Raw genomic sequence first — 21,690 nt, 5'->3', positions numbered from 1 at the left:
GATATTTATCGAATCCTCTTAAAAATAATCCTATGTACTTTATAAATATTACACACTAAAATTTGTGCATCATATGTAAACTAAGAATATAAAAATAAATACAAAATGGCGCGCATGTTAAGCAGTAGGCGTCAAAAGTTCGATTTAGTATTTGCTGAATTCCAACAAAACTATCGTGCTGCAAAGCGTTTTGCTTATGATTGATTGTACTTAAGTGCTCATTAGAAAAATGGTCTTCAAGAATAGGGTATTGTTATGTAATGCCATTAAGGCTATGCGCAAAAAAGACCACAAAAAAAACAGAGGTATTGTCTTTTTTTTTTTTGTTGTCTTTTTTGCGCATAGCCTTAATGGCATTACATGATTCAAGCCAACTAGCCCGACAACAACTCTTGTTGAGGGTATTGTTAATTTTTGTCATAACCGAAAAATTAAATAATATAATTAAGAACTACTAGGTTGATTACCACTGCACCTGGCAAAAAAATAAGAAAGAAAAAGTATGGTATAGAGAAATAGTTCGACCGTCACTTGCGTTCTCCCATGAAATAACCAGAAATAGAAAATTTATTTCACTTTAAGCAATCATCAACACTGCCAACAAGCAGAAAATGACATTATAAGCATTGTGAAGGCTTTGGATGTTGCATAAGTTAAAATTAACAAAATTCAGAAAGTACTAAATCGAACTTTTGAGCCTTCTCCTTAAGCGGAAGCTATAAGCACTTCTATATAACAATATGCGTTCAGTTTTATATTTATTTTCATATTTATACTTTATATCATGCAATACTTTTTAGTGTCTGATGTTTATAAAGTACTTAGCATTGTTTTTAGAATAATTTGATAAAGATAGAAGACGCGGTAGTTTTCTTAAATTCGAATCGACGTTGTCCATTTTTTTATACATTTAAAATTCTGGCAAATTCAAAACAACGCGAAGAAAGAACCGACAACTCTTTTTCCAGGAATAAAACACATGACCCGGATAATGTAGAGGAAATGTTTCAGTCGCAACACTGCGAGAAATGTAGAAGTCGTGCGAGAATGGAGGGCTGAATATTGACAATTTTCAGAACAAGAGCTCAGTTTTCTATTAATTTTTATAATTTGCAACAAGATAATGCAACACTTTTTAGTCCGCCATATTTCTGGGGTACTGAGGATTCATGAGAGGGATTTTGATTAAAATCTAAGATGATGTTGATTTTTTCTTTTCTTGAAACTGGCATCAGAGTTGCGCCTTTCTTGCTGTTTTCGAAATTTGGACGACTTTCAAACAACAAAAGAGGCTTGTTCTCATACAAATAAAAGTTGCATAGATTTATTGAGTAAAAAATAATGGATGACAAAATTTCAGTGCGCAAGCAGCAGGACTCCAAACTTGCAACTTTTTGAAATGGCAAACACTGCATTTTCCACCTCTAGTGATACTATACGATTTTTTGTTTCCGTGAAAACTACTCCGTATCTTGCAAAACGGAAGTTCATTCCTTTGTGTCGAGACATCTGCCCACCACTATACACATTTCATTGAAAAAAAAAAAAAAAAAAAAAAGTCACGAGACCTCGATTACCGTTCCTATGTGAACACACCATGACAGACACTCCCTTATATGCTTTTCCGACAGTCCCTCTATCAAGGCAAGCAGGCAGACTTTTTCATCTGCAAATGGAGAGCTTTTGATACCGATTATGCTCATAACGTATGCAGAACAGGAAAGTGACGAGAGTGCGTGTTAGTGAACAAAACTGGAGAATACTGGTTAGCCCTCGTTATTTCACCGGTTTTCTGCCGTATACTGGCCATTTCGTTTCTCACAGGTGCTTCATGTCCGCTCAGCTAGACCGGGAAACCGTGCTCGCATGTCAGCGATCTCAGCGACGCACTCTGTGCGAGCCAAGAGCGGCACATCTTGGCAGTTGTTTAGGCTTTCAAGCGGAGCCGTGTAAACGGGGGTAGCTTAATCCTCCGCGCATTCTTGACCGCTGAACTCGGGATATTATACAGCGAAACGGTTTGTATGAACACCATGCACGACCTTCCGCACTTCGGGCAGGACGTTTCGTCACTTTCCGTGACGTCAGCAGTGACATGATATGGCATGATCCCTGTGGTAGAGAATCTACCTGACATGCGGGAGATTCTTCGATTCTTCAATTTAGTGGTGCAAAGGATCGTTCAGGTTTTAGAAAGGGTATCAGCACCCTCGGTCTAGGTCAAGTATATCGGAACGCTAGAGTTACCTGCGTGCTTCACTCCCGAAAGTCGCGTTGGAAGACGTCACAAGAACTGCATGTTGCAGCAGGTCTCCTTTTTGACCTATTGTTTCCTTCCTAGCCTGTAGGCTGTTGCAAACCGGTTCCACCTTTTTTTTTTTTCTTTTTAGTAGCGTCAGGGGTACAAACAGTCCTGCGAGCTATGTAGCGACGCCCAGGGAGCTTTATTAGAGAAAGATCTGCAGTGCAGAAAGGTGGTGCTAAAATGTGAAACAACCTCACTTTCTTTTCCTCCTCTTATGATTACTATGGCACAATTTCTTGCGCTCGCTTCTTACGTGCGAGCGAAAAACAAAGGTTCGGCCGCCCCATCTTACTGAAAGCGGGAATCTTATTCTCAGTGCCCCGTTGTAAAGCAAAAAAAGAGAATTTCATTCTACTTTTTTGCAATGCGATGTTGCACAACACGTCCGTGTCGCTTCTGGCTAGAAGAGTGGTGAAGAAAGCGCACTCTTGACTATCTTTTCCAACGCAGGGCACCATTTGAGTGCCTCATCGATCTCGATGCAGTGTCCCCCGTTGCCCAACCGCCAATGGCGCGAACTTCTAGCATAATGGAACTGCCTCGTCTTTGTGTGCTGATGACTTCCAGGGTTTGCGACCTCGAGCGCTTTGGCGAACGTGTATACTTTCATCTTTGCGAACCGACGAGGGGAAGCCGGTCGCGGGGCCAAGTGTGTTTGCTCTCTGAGCGGCTGCGTTCCGATGGCCTGTCAAGCGGGACCGGGCGCCGAGTAGGTAGGTGCGCGGCAAACGTCCTCCCGGGGAGGGACAAACTTGGAAGAGCGAGTGGAACCTTGAAACGTGCTCCCCGCCCGTCGGTGCGGGTGACGTGCTCGCGAGTACCTCCTGTCGAAGCAGATTGCGGGCTGCATTTTTGCATTTTTTTCCCCTCGCCGTTTTACATCGGTCCAACGCACTGCCGTCGGCGCTAGGAACGCGCTCGAAATGTACTTCGGTCGTCGACAGTTACTGGACGACCGAAGTGCATTTCAGGGACGTCGGCGGACGTTCCACGGATATCAATGGACCCTCTGCAAAACTGTGGACGGTAGATCCTCTACACAGCGAAAACCCCTTCACCATGGCTCCCAAACATGTTTTGTGGGCAGAAATAGGGTGCAGCGTAGGAGACGTCTTTTGTGACAATAATGTCCGCGTCCATTGCCTGCTCCCTGCTTCCTAGTGTTGCGTCTCTGCCTCGCAAGGGCCATTCATACCTTCTCCCCTCCCTTCTGTTTTTCATTATCTAACGGGCCGCGCCGCCATGATAAAGGGAATTTGGTTATGCAGAAAATGTTGAATTGCGGAGTTTTGCAAAGGTTTTATGCACCAGACGTCCTATGGATGTTCTACGGACATACGTGGGACAATGGCTATGGTAGGGTGTTGTCTGGTATTTGAGTCTCCTTGCGAACTTGGAGTGAATAAAAACTCTTGCGCCGAAACGTGATTTCGGTCTTCGCTACGAAATTCTACCTAGCTCGCGATTTTTCATCTGTTCTTGAAATGTCATCCGTTGTTAAGTTAGCACCAACTTAGCGTTGAAGGGAACTTCTTCCAGTCCGTTTTCTGGCAAAGATAGTTTATTCACAGCAGTTAGCCCGTCTAATCGATCAGCAAATATTTCAACACTTTGAAACATGCTGAATGTGTTTGACAGATGACAATATTAGTATAAATGAATGTTGTGGTATTTTTTCTGCTTTGTTCGTGTGGTTTCGGCAGTACCTGCAAGCTATATCATTTGATAGCCAGCTATACGTGTTTTTTTTTAATAAATACAAGCGACCATTTTGTGGCGTTGGACAATGCGGGCGCCACATCGTGGTCCCGACCATATAGGCCGGTACAGTGGCTCGCAGACCCGGCCCGAGAAGCATATACTTACCACGATGTTCAGAGCATTATCAACTGAATGTTTTAACGTTTGCGTTGCTTCCTGGCGATTTTGTTTGCAAATAAAAAGAAAACAAATAAATTCGTCAGAGACCGAGGAAACTAATTAGCATCAAGCCGAAATAATGTCGAGTAGTGGGAGTTACATGAATAAAGTCAAAGGAAAGGAGCCGAAAGAATCCAGTAGATAATTCATAGTGCAATTTAATGTTGCAAATGTACTAACCCGTTTTCCCTCAGGCAACGATGTGATTTTTCTTTTTTTTTTTTCGCAACCTGGTTCTGAAAGGGGGAATCGTGAGCTACAGGAATGTGACTTCCTTTTTGTTACTTTGCCGCAGAATCCCAGGATGAGTTCATCCCGCTATCGAGGCTGCTGGCCGCTGAAGCGTGGCCCTGCAGCGGAGGTAACTGTTGCGGCCAATCGCAGCAGCATCGAGGGCAGGTGCCGCGGACCACAAGCGTCAGCGTCAGCGCCAGCGTCAGCGCCAGCGCGGCCTGCCTCGTGGCGATGGCTGATGGCTCCTCCGCGGCGGTGCCATCGCCGTCCGTAGCCGACGACGGCGGTCGCGTGGTCCTGGGGGATCCGGCGCTCCGTCTACACGTGGCCAAGCCCGTCCGCAAGCACTCGTGGTGCCTGCAGACCATGGTGCTGCGGGGGGTCACGGGACGCAGCGATCACGCGCTCGTGCACCAGTGGGCGGACGCGGTCCAGGACAGGATCAGGGGTACTTTGTGAACTCTGTTGCCTCAATTCCTTTGTCCACGGTCACATTTTCACCTCAACCGGTACACCGGAACCGGGGAAATAGGAGCATCCCTTCCTCCCCTCCCTCCCCGCACCTGGCTTCCTGCCTAGTTTACATCCTCTCCCTCCCTTTAACCTGACCACGTCATTTCTACTACCACAACACCGTATAGTAGGCAATTTTACGTCGATGACACACTTGAAAACAGGCATGCATTAGAGGTGCTTGGCGTCATTATGGCTTTTAAGGAACAGCAATTACAACACCTTGACCAGAGTACCACGCAGAGCGCTACTTGCTCGCTGGTATCGTTCTGCGCAAAAATGTGAGAGACAGGGCATAGGTTGAGCGAGTACCTTTCATGCAAATAAATAAATAAATAAATAAATAAATACTTTGTTTAATTGCCCCCCTCCCCCCCCCCCCCCCTCTCTCTCTCTCTCTCTCTCTCTCTCTCTCTCTCTCTCTCTCTCTCTCTCTCTCTCTCTCTCTCCCCATTAAACATATGCTTCCAGCGTCATTGATGTGTTTTGAGTCGCGTTTCAGTTGATGCTCGCGTTGGAACCTTTCATGTGTTCGTAGCGATAGGCTGCCTTTCAAAATTACAACCCGTGTAGAGAAGTAATGGAGCGAGAAATCGAAAACGAAACAACTGCGCGGCTAAAGGTGCCTCTTCGCATGCCCGGAGATGGTGCTTCATGAATAGCTAAACCAGGCTAAATCATGCAAAAAAAAGAAAATAAGAAAAGTATGGTTTAGCGAGCATTATGCCATGCAGCTGGCCTCCGCCAGTCAAAACTTCTTGGAGCTGTTCTGCTATCTCCAGGGCCACACTGATGTCAAGTCCTGATCCTGACCAGCAAAGTGCCCCGCAGGTTGTCGCACTTATGAATGCTGACTTTCTCCGTTTTACATTTTATTGTTAGGGTTCAGGACTGTCATGTGAGGACGCCTCTCGAGTTTTTCGCCAAGTTCCTGGGCTAAACCATAGTAGCGTGCAACTAGAAGAAAGGAAGCAGTTGGCAATAACAGTGCCCACAGTGTGCTGTACTACTCTGCTGCAGCTGTAATCGAAAGCGTTATCTTAAATGGATTTTGAAACGATTGTGATTATCATATTCTAACGCAACACATCTGTAGAAGTGTGCGTGTTGTGTTAGTATTCGCGTCAAATTTAAAATCTCTGCGTAAAACCTTGGATATTTTATGAATATATTTAAAAACTGCTGCTACCATCTGGTCATTGATTTAGGACTACACCTGCCGCGCGTTACTAACCGACCGTTTGCATGGGCATGCCCAAGTGACGTGGGTGCGATGAGGCAACTCCCAACTTAACTGACATAAATATTTTTTCTGGCGCATCGTTGAAGGGAGAGGGGAGGATTATAATTTTTAATTGCTGACATATTAGGTGACAGTGAAGCTTGTTTAAACGATTTTTGCGGCGTGATGGAATACCCATAGTTTGCACACTTTTCCTAACCTTGCGGTATGTTGACAAGTGATGGAATACCCATAGTTTGCACACTTTTTCTAACCTTAGTAGTTTCATGGGTCCCTTTAATCTATGTCTCTAATCAAAGGTATATGTTGAATTCTGTATTTTGTTTAGGTCTTTCTTTAAATAATAAAGAAGGCACTAATCATGGACTATTCCTTGGCACTGAGGAGTGCTGCATGATGGTCATTAATGTAGATTGAAGTTCACTGTAGCTGACGAGAGACAGAAGCGATGTCACCACTGAAATTTGAGTGAGTGAAAACAACAGCCGACATTATTTTCCAGTTCTACTAGCACAAAACAAGTAGGCTGTAATTGTTAAGAACTGGACAGCTAGAAGTATAGTTAAATTGATTCTGTGGCCTTGTCTTTAGATAAAAAAAAGAAAGAAAAGGAATGCATGTACACAGTGCAATTATTTTATTTTCAATCAAACCAGGAAACAGAGGACTTGGGAACACATCGCGGTCAAATAATGAAAAGCATCTAGTGCACAATTCTCGCAAATTTCTTTTCCAGCATACCTGCAGTGTTATAAAATGACATGCTGGGTCTGTTGCATGCTCTAATGTACGATGTGGTAGACTGCATACTTTTACAACAGGTGGTACATATCACTGTGCATATTCCGAAAGACATTTCTTGGCTATATAATATATATGTTGTTTGAATCTATTTTCTGTTTCCTCTTTTCTAGCAGAACATTATGTGCAATAACTTTCTTTTTTTTTTCTCGCTAGGGGAAAAAAGGCCGCGCAAGTTGTTGGTGTTTGTCAACCCTTTTGGCGGCCGGAAACGAGCGCCTGTTATCTACGAGCGCAAAGTAGCACCTATATTTCAACTGGCGAATATCTCTGTGGAATTAATCAGTGAGTATTAATGTCCTGATTGTATTCTTTCATGGGAGAATGGAGATGCATAGCTTGATTAAGTTTGCTTTTTGCAAAAATGAAAAAGGAAGACACTCAGTAAAAAAAAAAAATTAAGCGCTGGTATTTTGATGGTGAGACTTATGCAGAGAGCGGAGAGAGGACATGTTACTGAAGGACTAGCACATTTGTGGACAAAGATGTTAAATTACCTGGTATATTAATAAAGATATGAGCATTGCTGAGCCACTGAGAAATGTAAATCAAGCTTGTTCTCATAGGTGGGATTAAGTGCTAGCGCATTTGCTCATCATAGTGTGCCTTTTAAAGTTATTAAACTCACCCAAAGAATATGGCTGGTGTTATTCATGCTTTGATACAGAAATGTGCACTTGGTTTCTGCCTTGCAAAGTGGGGTAGTCACATTATTTTTATGGTCGGTGTGACTAGCCATTTACTGAAATGAAAATAAGTGCATGTCTGAAGACTTGAAGATGACAATAAGATCCTGTTTCTTGACTTGTTCTGCATGGGAATTTAACAAGTGCTAGGTTACTTCGTAACGCGTATAAAGCTACTGAGCCATGACACCTGAGCAGGGATTTCTGGATTTCAAAATACCACAACATTGAAATATCTAGAGCGTGAATCTTTCCAGGCTGCATTGATTGTACTTGCAGATGCTCTATCGCAAATTGTGTGATTTTGCAAGCGTAATAGCTTCTCTTGGTTTCTGACTTAGAGGTGCTCCCTTTAAAAAATGCTGATTTTTCTCAGAAAATTTGCTTAGAAATTGCAGGAACTACTAAAGAGTAATTTACATAGAACTTACTTTTTAAAAAATTTTCAGGTGAGCAAAGCTTGCACTTCCATCTGAGTGGTTTATTGTTGCTGTCATCCTGTCACCTATAGCACCTACTAAGCATCAGTTGAAATGTGAACTGGGCATCTAGAATGCAAATAAATAAGCACAAAAAATGCGGGTGAAATTACTAAAGCTTCCAAAGATCAGACATTGACACCAGCTGCACTAGTAGTATCTAGTCGCTCTCATTTAAAATCTAGCTTTCTAGCTTTTTTTTGTTCACTTATCATTTAGGCTACATGTGTATCATAGCATGCCGACAATGTATTCAGACTCTTTAGAGAGGAAATCCAATAGCGTCAGCGATATCATCGGTCACGGTGTCTAAGGAGTCATAATGGTTCTAGTACTACCTGAATATGCATGTCATTAACTGCATTGCAATTTTATCTTTTGCTGTGATGCAGCGACACGATATTCAGGCCACGCCAAGGAATGTCTTCTTGAAATGGACCTTTCCCTTTTTGATGGGTATGTATGGCCGTGTCAGATTGTTATGACCTCTATTTTACCCTTTTTTTTATAGAAACCATAATTACATACTCGAATGTTGTAGTGCAAGATGTAGTCTTTATATATATAGAATATTTGGAGGACATCTTAAGCTCCATCTTTAAGGGCATGACGCCCAGTGTTAATAGTTCTGAACATATTGAACCAGCGAAAGACACTGATGGGAGGGAGTGTTTCTGTGTCTTTCGCTGGTTCAATATGTTAGATTCGTGCAACTAGCCCAAATGGTCACCATGTTAATAGCTCCTGTCTGCAGCCTCCTTGGCAGATCCTCGCACTCATGCACATGAACTTTAGTACTTGCTTAATCACGCATCCCTTAATTTGTACCTCTATTATCTCATGCATATTCACAAGAATTATTTGAAAGACCACCCAGCACAGTCATGAAGACTTACTATAATCAAGGCTTACAAATCTACCTGCATGGCTTAGGTGTAGTGTGCCTGAGTCAGGATCCAAGTATCCAGGAGGGTTCAGTTGTTCAGTTCCTATTGCACACTGCCATCTCAAAGGAGCCCAGATGTTCACCAGGTGACGTGGTGTCTCGCTGCCGGGTGACATCCACAGGAATCTCTAATGTCTTTTCAGCTTATATCCTTAGCACTATTTCTGCATTTCCGCCAGGGTGGCACAGTGGCTAAGGCGGTCGACTACTGTTCCCAAGGATGCGGGATGGAATCCCGGCCTCAGTGGCCGCTTTTTGATGGAGGCAAAAAGCAAGGCCTCCATGTGCTGTGCGATGTCAGTGCACATTAAAAAATCCCAGGTGGTCGAAATTTAACAAGGTTGACGACTGGGCACGTAGGTATGGGTTCATACTTGTAAGGAATAATTGTAAGGAATTTGATCTATTAGAAAAGTCGTTAGTCAGGCCTTGACTTTGAATTGGCTTTGAATTTTCTTCATCTTCTTCCCAATTTCCTGCCATTCCACCGGTTGGGTTGTGCGCGAGCTTTTCGGAAGGAATCTTCGTTGTTTTCTTCTGATCAATAAACATTCAGTTGATAGTCCAGCCTTGTCCTGTCCTCCTCTTTGCTGTGTCTCGTCTTTTGGCTGGTTAAGTATGGTCGAAATTTCCAGAGTCCTCCACTACGACGTCTCACGTAACCTGAGTCGCTTTGGGTCATTAAACACCACAAATCAAACTATTTCTGCATTTCGTTATAGTAACTTGTGCTTCTATAATATGTATTCAGAGGCTCAGAGGCACTGAATATCAAATAAGGTTGCACACCAATATTCTGAAAAGTATGCTGATTCCTGCCTTAATTTATTCATATTTTGCACATTTTTTGATGAAAATTTAATTAATGGAAGGCAATTTTGCAGCAAAAATAGATTATTCACTCTGAGGCAGTTGGTGCAATGTAAAAATAACGATTGTTCTGGGGGTCAAGACATGGGTAAACGCAAAAGTTAGACCTAAGATGGGACTTAAGGCAACAAAAATTTAGCTTTCTCTTATGTAGTGTTGGACACTAGTTATCTTTATTCTGGATTGTTTAGCCCCAAACTGGTACAGGTTCCTAGGGTATTACTTTGATCAAAGCCATTGGATGCAAGCTGACCACCACCCTAGTGGCATCAGTATGTATGCAGGTGGCTTAACTGCATTAAAGTCGTTAAGCAGGAAAGGTTTAATAAGGAAGGGTGCACAGATTTGAGAAAAGCTGCACTTTCAGAATTTCAGCTGTTACAGCCTCTTCGTATTAGTGACCGGTATTAGTGACAGTGTCTCAGTCATTCAGCTCGTTTTTTCTGACCACATCGTGCACAGTTGCCTTCTTGCTTGTGAGAATCTGTTGCTGCAAATTTGATTTACCAGAACTGTTTAGGGGAAGTAAATAAAAACAAATCAACTGGGTATAGAACTGTGGTGACCAGGCCTGTGCTATGTTGTACGCTGATAACGCAGTAGTTGTTTTTGCTGAACAAAGTTCTGCTTTTAATTCAGTCATGTCTACATACATTGGTGGATGTCAGCTAAGCTTGTGTAGAGTGTTGAACTTGGCAAAATTACACGTGCAAGCCTCCAGCTTAGCGACGTCTTCAACTAAATTTATTTTACCGCATTTAATGTAGTGCTAAATACTTGCTATGAGACATACTCTTACTTCCAAACTCTGCATTCACTTCCCAGCTATTCGCGATATTCATTAAATGTTGTCATAATCCGAACATCTGCATATATCCTATTGTAATATCTGGATGAAGTTACATGGATCCTAAGCATCAAATATAGAAGAGCAGAGATACGCAGATAATGTATTTTCTGCCACTTATTGGAAGCTTTTTGAACTGTTGCACTGAATCAATGTACTGCGGACAACAGCTAGTTTGTGTGTGCCTGTGCTGCTATATTGCTCATGCTGGGAGACCTGTGTTGTACAGTTGTACAGCGTAAACTGACCTGATAGTAATTTTTGTTCCAGCGTTGTATGTGTCGGCGGTGACGGCATGGTCAACGAAATTGTCAACGGTGTGTTGCTGAGGGCTCAGCGTGATGCTGGCATCGATGCCAACGACCCGAATTCCCGGTTACAACCTGGAACGATTAAGATTGGTGTTATTCCTGCTGGCTCCACGGACGCACTGGTTTGCACCACGACGGGAGAAAACAGTCCTGTAACGTCAGCGCTGCTCATAACAATGGGTGAGTGAGAACGAACTCCTAGTTTGCATACTTGTCATGTTGGAGCTCGGTAGGTTTATTATTGAGTGGCTGAGTTGGGAGGCCTTTGTCACCACCATCATCACTCTGTGGGCACTGCAGGGCAAAGGACTCTCCCATATCTCTCCAGTTAACCTGCAACTGCTTTATCCCCACAAACTTCCTAATCTCCTGTGCCCATCTGACTTTCTGCTGCCCACTGCTATATGCTTGTCTTCTCTTGGACATAGCCTGTTACCTCAAACGGCATTCACTACCTTCTGTTTTCATCACATGTTCTGCCAGTGTCCACTTCTTGATTGCAGCTGAGATATCAGTAACATCATTTGTTCTCTTGCACAACTCGTCAACTGGAGTGTCAAGTTATGGGCACTGATAGAGCTGCCGTGGGTTAATTCCTTTATTTTTTTAAGCAATGATCCACTGTTTGGGTGCCGACCTTTTGTGGTTATAGCTACTCATGCTGTTGTGTCTGATTTTAGTGGTTTTCCCAATGAAGTTCTAACCAAATAATAGAGCTGTTTGCCTGTGGTATAGCTGGAGTTGAGTCAATGCTGCTTGCATGCTTAGGACATCTTTTGAGATGAATTTAGGACACTAAAAATTGACAGTCTGTAAAAATGTTGTTAATGTAAGGAACAAATTCATTTTGTTTTCATAGAATTGTGATAGGTGCGCAGTCTCAGCTTTTCATAGCATCCAGAGGCAAATAAGATTCTTTTTATAGACATGACCGGAGTGTTTCGGAGTATAGTATTATTAAATGGCATTGCGTCCACCTGAAGAAAGTGTCTACAGCATGTTTTAAATGATCCAGCGTTTCTGAAGCATGACTTGTTTACACATGGTATTCTTAGGTTTTGAGGAGCATATTTAAGAAGTGCAATTCACAGCAGAGGTCACAGTCTGTAAACCCTTGGCTGCGGAAAGTGTGCTAATGAATGCTGTGAGCAATGGAGTCATATTTGTGATGTATAATAATTTGATCATGCAGAGAGTTGAGTTATAAATGGGCAGATCTGTAGTAAGTACTTTTGGAACAAAAGCTTTTTTTTTAAATTTTGCTAGCTAAGCTTTGTTGCGTCAGGTGACATTAAGCAACTTGCTGAGAGTTCTTTTGCATTGCACCAAGTGATGCCATTCTAGTCTTTGAGAAATTTTCGCATGTACAGTTGCCACGTCAGCAAGACATATAAATGAGCATTTTTAATTCAAATGCAGGTGCTGAGATAGGCGTTGATGTGGCTAGCATCCATAGTGGTGAGAGGCTGGTGCGGTTCTCCTCGGGATTCCTTTCTTACGGCTTCTTTGGAGACAACATCAAGGCCAGTGAGAAGTTTCGCTGGATGGGGCCATTGCGCTACAACTGGACCGGTACGTGTTTTCTCATTGTTCGTACACTTTCCACTCTCATATAGTTATTCCTAAAGAGGCAGAGATGAGCTCACGGCAAATGGAATCCTTCTTTTCACGCGCGAAACTTGACAAACTGAGAAAACAATACATCTTGCCATTTTGCATCCGACAATACATATTGAACAGCTGTTGTTTAGAAAAAAATGTATTGTTTCTCCTCTGTAGTTGTGTAGGTTTCTAGAGAAAGAAAAAGCATTAAATAAACTGGAACTTGAAGACATCTTCCAGTTCTGTGACACAACAGACATGTTTATCCCTGGCCTTATCTGCTTATGCGCCGCTTAACTTGGCACAACATACAGCTTAAGAATTTTTTCTGTGGCAAGGACAAAGTGGAAACATGCACTGTGCAGAGCGTCCATGTGCTGTCATATGTTTCTGATCAAACAGACGTGCTGCTAGGATGAAAGCCTTACTCTTAAGATTTCTTTCAGGTGTTGCATTATTTTGTAGCATCATTGGCGCTTGTTTTGCAGCAGCAACTTTGTGTGAGTCCTTTGTCTGGTCTAAAATTTGTTCCCATTATAGCACGCTGTAACCAAAACTTCCATATTCACATACTGACGTATGAAAGTGTAGGGCTATCAAAGTGGCTTTATTGCCTTCAGGAATGTAAAATATATGAAGATTTTTTTGTTGCTGATTGTCGCTCATGGCCTACTCACTTTCTATAGTGTATAGAAGTGGTTCTCGGAAGGGGGGGGGGGGGGGGAAGGAAGAGGCAGGCGATTTTGTGCAGATGCTTTGCATGCTTTTTCTTGACTTTGGGATCTCCTTCTGTATTGGTGTTTTGTAACCTATTATATGCTACATACAATAAACAAAATTTCATACTGCTGCATATAGTTCCAGGAACAGGTCATGGAATTGGGATTGAGTCAAGGCTAAATAAACTGGCCTCTCCGTGCTTTTAAATCTTGTAAAAATGTGTCTAGCCAAGCAAAAGCTATTGCATGACCTTTTTTATTTATTATTATTATTTTTTTTTTTTTGTAGCCGTGGGTTTCAAAGCCCCCAAAAATCGCTTCGCAGACCCTCTGGTACCTTGGTCACTATCCCTTATGTTATTATCCCTTTGTCATCTTCCCCTGCTTCTGCACTGTTCACTCCCTCTTCTTTGCTACTGGTCTGCGCTCGACCACAACTGTGGACCTGAAAGAAACTGGTACCACCATGTCGCTGTCCTTTTCTTTCTTTTGTCTTCATATCCATCAGATGCCATCGGAGAGCTGGAACTCTTCTGCTCAAAATCGGCTGCTGTCACAGCCACCCAATATAACATTTATATCTGAGTTGTCTTCCTGTGTAGTCGCAATTTTGTTAGTACCAATAATTTCAGCGCAATATTTTGCCAGGCTTGCTGAGTGACGTTGCTCTTTGACCAAGCACTCAGTCTTCTACTGCATTGTGGGTGTCCTGCTTGACACATAGACTGAAGTATGCCAGGACCATTGAATAATAGACCCGGTGGCCATTTCAGAGGGAGCAATACTCTCATGAACCACCTTGCTGCATACTGCTGGTGTGCCAGAGTTGTCTCCAGAGCCTTCTTTCTGTTGGAGGCTTGTTGTAAGTCACGTTCATGAATCGGTGGTGAATGCATGCTACCTGTCCATGACTTGCTCTCCTTCTGGCCAAAATTTTGAGCCCAAGCTCAGCCCGGGCCTTGTGCTGTAGGCCCGAGCTCAGCCGGCCCGGACTGGCACTCAGGCTTAATGCCCGGGCCCGGCCCGAGCTATAATTGCAGTCGAAGCAATGATACAGAAATAAAAAATTCAGGGTGATGAGCTTATCGAAGGTCTTGAAATTTTGATTTCTCACGTTTAAGATGACAGATTTGTAGCACATGCATAGAATTATCATTCTAACTTATTATACCAAAATAAGAACTGCGTTGATGAAGGCTTGACACATGTATTTGCAGTGCTCCTGGGTAGTGAATCCGGGGGTGCTGAAGTTCACTTCGGTGCTCTAACTTGTGTCTGGAATGATTAACACGTTTTTAGCCAGGAAAGCAAGTTTTAGGCAACCAGTTTCTTTGCTTCTTCAAGAGTGTGCTAGCTCTAGATCTAAACAATGGGTTGATTCTTTGGTGAAGCACACGGTGAACTTGTCTGGCTCAACCGCGTGTATTTCACGTATGTTTTTTATGGCGCCAGCAAGCCTCACTACTGCATTGCCTGTGCTGAGAAAGAAGAGAAAACTCCAGCACCACGGATGCTTTGAACTAGGTGCCGCTTCTACCGAGGCTATGTTGAGGCTGCAGCAATTTGCAACATAGACACGTGAGCGGTAAAGCACGAATCTCAACAGAGACCTAAAAATCTGTGTTGGTGTTACTGAAGCGGAGATGCGAAACTCGAAACTAATACTCCAAAAGCGGACCCGCTGCTTGGCAAAGATCCGTTCACGGCGAGGAGGCATGGAGTTAAGCTCTGCCGACGACTCGACGCCGAGAAAGAACTCGGAAGATCTCGCATGGGCAGGGTGCGGGTAAATGATGTGAATCCTAGACGCTTATTCGTAGATGTAAAACTTCTCGTAGATGCAAAAGGTGATGCCGTTATTTATAGCTTTACACCGTGACTGCATCTGCAAGAACTTGGCATCGTGCATACTGGGTAGTGGGGTGACTACTGTGAGGTAGCCAGGTGTGGCCAACCACAGTGGTGAAGGGTGTAGTCAAGTAGCACAGGTGTAAGCAGAGGGGGTATAGGATTCTGGGAAGGGCAATCTGGGCCTAATCCAGCTAGGAGGCGTGGAAACCCTTTCTGGAGAAGATGGACATTGCAAAAGATAAGCTGGACAGGTAGAGCCGTCAGATTGGGCTCGACGTTCGTCACACCCATTGTAAGGAAGTTCAAGCAAGCAAGTGGCCATTCGCACGAATGCCTTGCTTTAATCTGCTATCCTTTTGTCGTCTTCTACTGTGTCGGCATAGTTCGCTTCTTGTTCTACTGCTCTACACAAACTATTTTCACAGCTGTGTGTGCGTTCTTGATAAAAACTGCATTGTTTGCATCATTAAATAATCCTTAGAATGGTGTACTTGCAACAGGCATCATTGTGTGTGTCATATTAGTTTTGCACCCTTCGTGCTACTGATTTATTTGCTTGATTCCATTTGGACAGTATTGTCATGGATGAGCACATATGCATAGGCCCTGTTTTAAGAGCCACAGTTTTAAAGGATCTAACAGAATCTTGTTTTAGGATCTAACACCAGTGCGTGCAGGCGAAGAAAGCCAAACAGGAAACAGAAAATGAGAAAATAAAAGCAAATAAAACCTAACAAATGTAGCACCTTCATGAGCCTGCAAGAATTTCATCAAGATACTTTATTTCTGTTGCGTGTAATGCCACCGAGGGCTTAGGAGACAAGCAGCGTATGTGCAGTCTAGCGATGAGGTACGCTTCCATTATTTCTGTGGAAAGCTGGTTTCTGTGTTTGCAGACGACGTCTGTATGTCCCAACTCTGGCAGGCACTCAGTACCAGTATCTTGTCCATATAGTAGCTGCAATGGCTGGCAAGATTGCATCAGGTGGCCTTTGCTATCAGCGACCTCTCGTGTTCTTTGAAATGAATGCTGAGGCAATTTTTAATAACCGCTTTTACACGAGGGTGGCACTTTGTACACAACTTCTGTTTGGCAAGCTACATAGCTGATGACGTGTTTAACAAAGCATGTTCCCATACTGGGCCTGGAGCCATCCAGCTTTTGTCTGACCATGGCACTAATTTTTCTGACCTTTTTCGTCAATACAGAACACAATCTGAACAATAAATCTAGCAACTCTTTTTCTCGAGGTAATGGTAGACACGGTGTAGGTGTGGAATAGAGACAATCTTCTTCCTTGCACCAGAACTTTTTTGAGTCTTTAGATTCTTCAACTTGATCAAAATTCTCTACGCCAGGCACACTCAGTTCTGTTTGCAAAGCCGAGCCTCCTGAAGGTTTCAACCTTTGCTGAGAAGCTGTTTTCTACCATTTATGGGCTGGTCTTTTTTAGGGATGTTTCAAGACATGACATAGCTATACTATCCTTAATGAGTTTCTAATGACCAGAATTGTGGCTCAACTGTGGTTTCTGAGATATTGGGTTATGCTTCCAGCACACGACCTTTGTCCAGAGACGAACTGTTGTCTAGAGATACTTAATTGGACTACTGTTTTGTGAACTTCAGGTCATTTCCTTGTTCTTTGAAAAGTTTCATCAAGTCCACTGACTTAGGTCCTCATGTCACTGCTTCCTTTCGTGAACAACAGGTAATAATCTCTGTAAACACTTTGGTTACTAGTTACTTTGATGTAGACTTCGAGTACCTCGTCCACCATGCCAAGAAAGATGTCAGTGAGGACTTGAGTTACCCTTCCACCTATACACACCCCAAACCACTGAACGTGGGTCCAGTCGCCCCACTTGACAAAGGTCGAACCTAATTAAAAATCAACCAGTTCAAGGAAATTGTCAGCAGAGAATCTGCAGGCATTGATGAACATAATCTTGTCATTGTCCTCTGTTGTACACCATTTCATTGACTTTGTCTGGTTGTCTTGTGGAAGAGAGTAGAAGAGGTCTGCATAAGTACTCAGCACAGGGCAGGGAAAAACAAGTAGAGTTAAAAAATTCACCTGTTGCATGCCACCACTCTCGCATCTAAACCGTTCAAGTTGCATTCGTTCAGTAGCGCAAGGGCTTGTCTTTTGACTGTGGCTTTGTTGAACTTAGTTTCTTTGAAGTTCCTTTCAACTGCTTCCGAAGCTTTCTACTGGAATGTGGAATGACAGCAAAAAGACGTCTTTGTCAGATACCAAAGGTCAACCGGAAGACAGGTATTCAACCAGAGGCCTCAGAGTAGCCTGGCCATATCTTTTTTTCTTGTGGTTTGTCATTGGCTTAGTGCACTTGAGAACGTATTAGGACTTGTCAGCCTCTGAAACTGAACATATGGTGAGGTGATATTGTTCAAACCTTTCGAGAGTCTTTGTCATTAGGTTTGGGCAGGACTTCTCCAAGTACCAGCAACTTCCCAGCAGATTTCTGCACTTATGGTTTTGGCAGCATAGCCAGGACAGCCTTCCAGAGAAATTCCAGGAACACGTGCTTCACTATATGCCGCACCACAACTACCTAGCTTGGCAAGCAGGAGTTGTGCACAAAGTCCCACTTTTGTGTGAACAAGTTTGTTATGGGCAAACAGGAAGATGCCTTAACATTTGTCTCACAGAACATAAGAGGTTGCTGTAGACAAAGGCCCTCTCAAGCAATCTTATCATCCACTGCATGTGACTGCAGGAAAGATAATACTGAGTGTTTGCCAGGGTTGGGGTACATCGACATGATCCACAAGCACAGAAACCATCTTCCCAGGGAAATAATGGCAGCATATCTAATCATTACGCCTGCCGGGGTGGTGCAGTGGTTACGGCGCTCGACTACTGTGCCCCAGTATGCAAAATCGAATCCCGGCCTCGGGGGCCACTTTTCGATATAGGCGAAAAGCAAAGCGCCTGTGTGCTGTGCTATGTCAGTGCACGTTAAGGAACCCCAGGTGGTTGAAATTTCCGGAGTCCTCCACTACGGCGTCTCTCATAGCTTAAGCCGCTTTGGGACGTTAAACCCCTCGCACGAACCACCTAATCATCATGCATATAGGTGTTGCCAAGTCCTTGGCCACTTTACAGCCGACAGAAATGAAGGATGCTGATGAAACATTGGCTAATTTCAAGCGCTTTTAGTAACGTAACAATAGCCAAAGTGTGGTTGTTGTTTATTTTTTTAGAATGTTTGTTTAGGCTGCAATAAAGAAAAAAAAAAAAAGAATGCGGATGAAACACCCTGAGGGTGTTATGCGTTTGATTTTGTACTTTTTTTTTTTTTTTTCATTTCCCGTTTCGCTGTCTTCTTTTTGTTTGGCTTTCTGCACCAGCACACGGTAGTTGCACAGTCTTTGTAAACAATATGCTTTCCGATTAAAAATTCATTTGATAGCGTATGCTTCGTATATTTGTTTCTTTTTTTGTCCTGGTCCTTTTGCTCTGTCCATTATGCTAAACCTTCAACTGGCCCAGCTTTCTGTTCCAGTGAAGTTTTTCTTTACCTCGTCTGTTGTTGCAAACCATTAAAATCTGTATTTTTCCTTTTTTTGACATCCGTTAGCATGCGGCTTTATCACTCCGATTTTGCCACGCATATCAATTCTGTGTTCTTTGTTTGATCATGCTCGTTGTCGTGAGATGCTTTATCAGTTTCTTTGTCGCGAAAGATGCTCCGAGATGTTTCTCGAAGATTCCGGCCACTTGCATATATTTCTGCAATGTTCTAGGTTGTGTTAGTCATCGTTTGCAGTTTTATCTCGTTCTTTCTTTGCAGCCTTTAAATCAAGTGCTGACGCGTGAAACCGGCATTCTTAGTTCGACAACCGACGAGCACGTTTGTTGCTATCGCCGCCGCCGATTCACTTAGTTCTTTTGCGGATGCAAGTCAGCCCAAGAAAGAGTTTCTTCAGTGAACTCCCAAGTTCTTTATTTGTTGTCAACGGCCTTGTCACCACCACGTGACAATATCACTTTAATTCAGCAAGGCGAAATAAAGAATGCATTCATGTGTGCCTGGTTCATCGAACTGACCACGTTCTGCCTCGTATAGGTGGTGAGAGTCGTAATAACTTTATTTGTACAAATATTTATATGATGGAGCATGAGTTCATAGAAGTGTCGGATGCTGTGCTGGTTGATTGCTTTCCTTTCTACAGGTTGGCAGACCTTTCTGAAGCACCATGTTTATGAGGGCGAACTGAAGCTGCACATGCAGCCTGAGACAACAGATGCCAACTACGACCCTGCCGGCACCGACCGCTGTCGTGCAGGGTGAGTGCACCCGTGCACTTGTTTGTTGTTGCTTGCTTAATTTACAAGGTGCAATGAGACAGCATCATCTCCAGTGGCAAGCATTTAAGTAGTTGCCGACATTTATGTGCTTCCAGACCACTAAGACACGTTGCTGGGTACTGGAATGAATGAAATATTGATATGCATGCATAGAGCAGCTCTGCATGTACTGCGAGGTGTTTTTCGGTGCCTCTTAGCTTTGTAATGCCAGGTGTGTCACCTGTGGTACAATGGGCAAAAATATGAATAATTCCCCCCCCCCCCCCCCCCCCCCCCCTCCTTTTTTTTTTTGCATAACGATGTGGATTGCTGATGTACTAATTACTATAAAAGCAGCCTTCTTCAATGCGTCTATGAAAGCAAGCTCGAAATGATGCAGGAGCCGTGCTGAAAGATGAATTTATGTGAAAGCGTAACATCAAAACAGCTCCAAATTTCCTTACCCTTATGCTGTACTGGCAGACCATGGAATTGTTCTGTACTGTTTTAAAATCATTTAAAATCTCAGATTCAGTAGATTCAGGTAAAATCTCATTGGTTTTCAATTTTTGCACTGAGGAGACTGTGATAATACATCAGATATTTAAACTTTTGTCTGTTGTTTTCATGCCTGTAATAGTTATTTCTTCACATCCTATAACATCTGTACACAATACTGCAGGTTGTCTCATGGTGTCCCACAATCCAATGTCTTTTGTTTGACACCTTGCTTCTGCAAAATAAGATGAATAAATCAAATATGTTTGAAGATTTCAGCAGTGTTTAATATAAGTGGCAGGTGTCCTTGCTCTTCCTGGCTTATTCTGGCCCGGCTGATACTAATTACTACTAATTACTCCGTTTAGTATGCAATGGGTGTCTTGTTAGTTTTTGCCTTGAGAGTTTTAGCTTGCTGAAAGATGTTGCACTGAAACAAAATTTTCTATGTCCCCTGTCCCAGGAGCACATCATTTCGGATGCTGTGGTATCAAAGAGCAGTGATATGAATTATTTTAGCAGATATTTTCTTTCGTTTAGTAATTTAGCAGTGTACGCTGGTGCATCATATTACGCGGATGGCAAGACAGGCCATTAATCACTTCCATCAAAGAGTGCTTGCTGGCACGCTTATCACCACGCATACTAAAGAGCCCCAGGTGGTCGAAATTTCCGGAGTCCTCCACTACGTCACCTCTCATAGCCTGAGTCGCTTTGGGACGTTAAACCCCACAAACCAAACCAAACCATTTCATACATCAGGGGCAACATTGTAGAAAGGTGCAGAACTAGTCCGGATTAAAAAACAGACAGACATATATAGGTTGAACTTCAACTTTCGAGTAATTTTTTGCTTTTTATGGCATTTTTATTTCAATATCTTCTTTGTCAACTGTAATGGTGGGCAGAACAGAACTGTATCAATTCTTTTCATGCATACTGTGTCCATATATGGGTGGCCCGAAATGCACTGTCTAAATTTAAGTGCTGCATATGTCTTTTCAGCGTGCTTTCTACGCTACTGAAAATTAGCGTTAGGTAACTCACTTTGTACGAGAAAACTGGGCAAGCACTTTGAGGTTGCAGTTTTGCACATGTGCTGTGCCCTCACTCACCAGGACAGACACCTCCAGTAAATGGATGCTTGCATGGCCATAGATATGAGAAGTCCACTATAACTTGCCATGTTTTATGTTCGAATTATCGCCCTGAAAAGAGGTGTGACCATGACAGTTGTTCAAGGTCTGGATGCTGTGTTCTCAAAACTGATGTGAGCACAGTTGTGGGGATAGCCACTGAACCATGCACACCTGCCAATCTGGCGAGAGCAATAATCGGGAGATTTTATTTGCACCAACAAGGAGTGGGATCATTCAGCTGTGGGGGGGCGGGGGTCAGCCCCCTCCCTACAATTGAAGGTGTTGAATGAGCTTTTTAGTAGGGACCTTGCAATGGGACAATTTGTTCAAGAAGTGTTTCTCAAAACATGGTCTAGAGTCCAGACTAATGGCCTCTCACTAGCTTCAGGTGTTGGGGTGTTCTGTTGCACA

The 21,690-nt window shown here is 43.1% G+C and overlaps 1 protein-coding gene across 1 annotated transcript in view; it reads left to right on the top strand.

Annotated features, from left to right (window-relative positions):
* Positions 1-21,690, top strand: part of Cerk (Ceramide kinase) — a 75,599-nt gene that overhangs the window by 41,653 nt on the left and 12,256 nt on the right. Inside the window, exons 2-7 of the mRNA XM_084595492.1 lie at positions 4,521-4,907; positions 7,173-7,301; positions 8,574-8,637; positions 11,115-11,335; positions 12,575-12,727; positions 19,528-19,642. Coding sequence (XP_084451618.1) covers positions 4,521-4,907; positions 7,173-7,301; positions 8,574-8,637; positions 11,115-11,335; positions 12,575-12,727; positions 19,528-19,642 — 1,069 coding nt within the window. The remainder of the gene's footprint in view (positions 1-4,520; positions 4,908-7,172; positions 7,302-8,573; positions 8,638-11,114; positions 11,336-12,574; positions 12,728-19,527; positions 19,643-21,690) is intronic.

This window comes from Amblyomma maculatum, chromosome 1 (assembly GCF_055883805.1).
Source record: "Amblyomma maculatum isolate TAMU_Amacu chromosome 1, ASM5588380v1, whole genome shotgun sequence".
NCBI classification, from domain to species: Eukaryota; Metazoa; Arthropoda; class Arachnida; order Ixodida; family Ixodidae; genus Amblyomma; species Amblyomma maculatum.
Note: the sequence above shows the minus strand (reverse complement) of the source record. Positions and strands in the feature narration are given on the sequence as shown.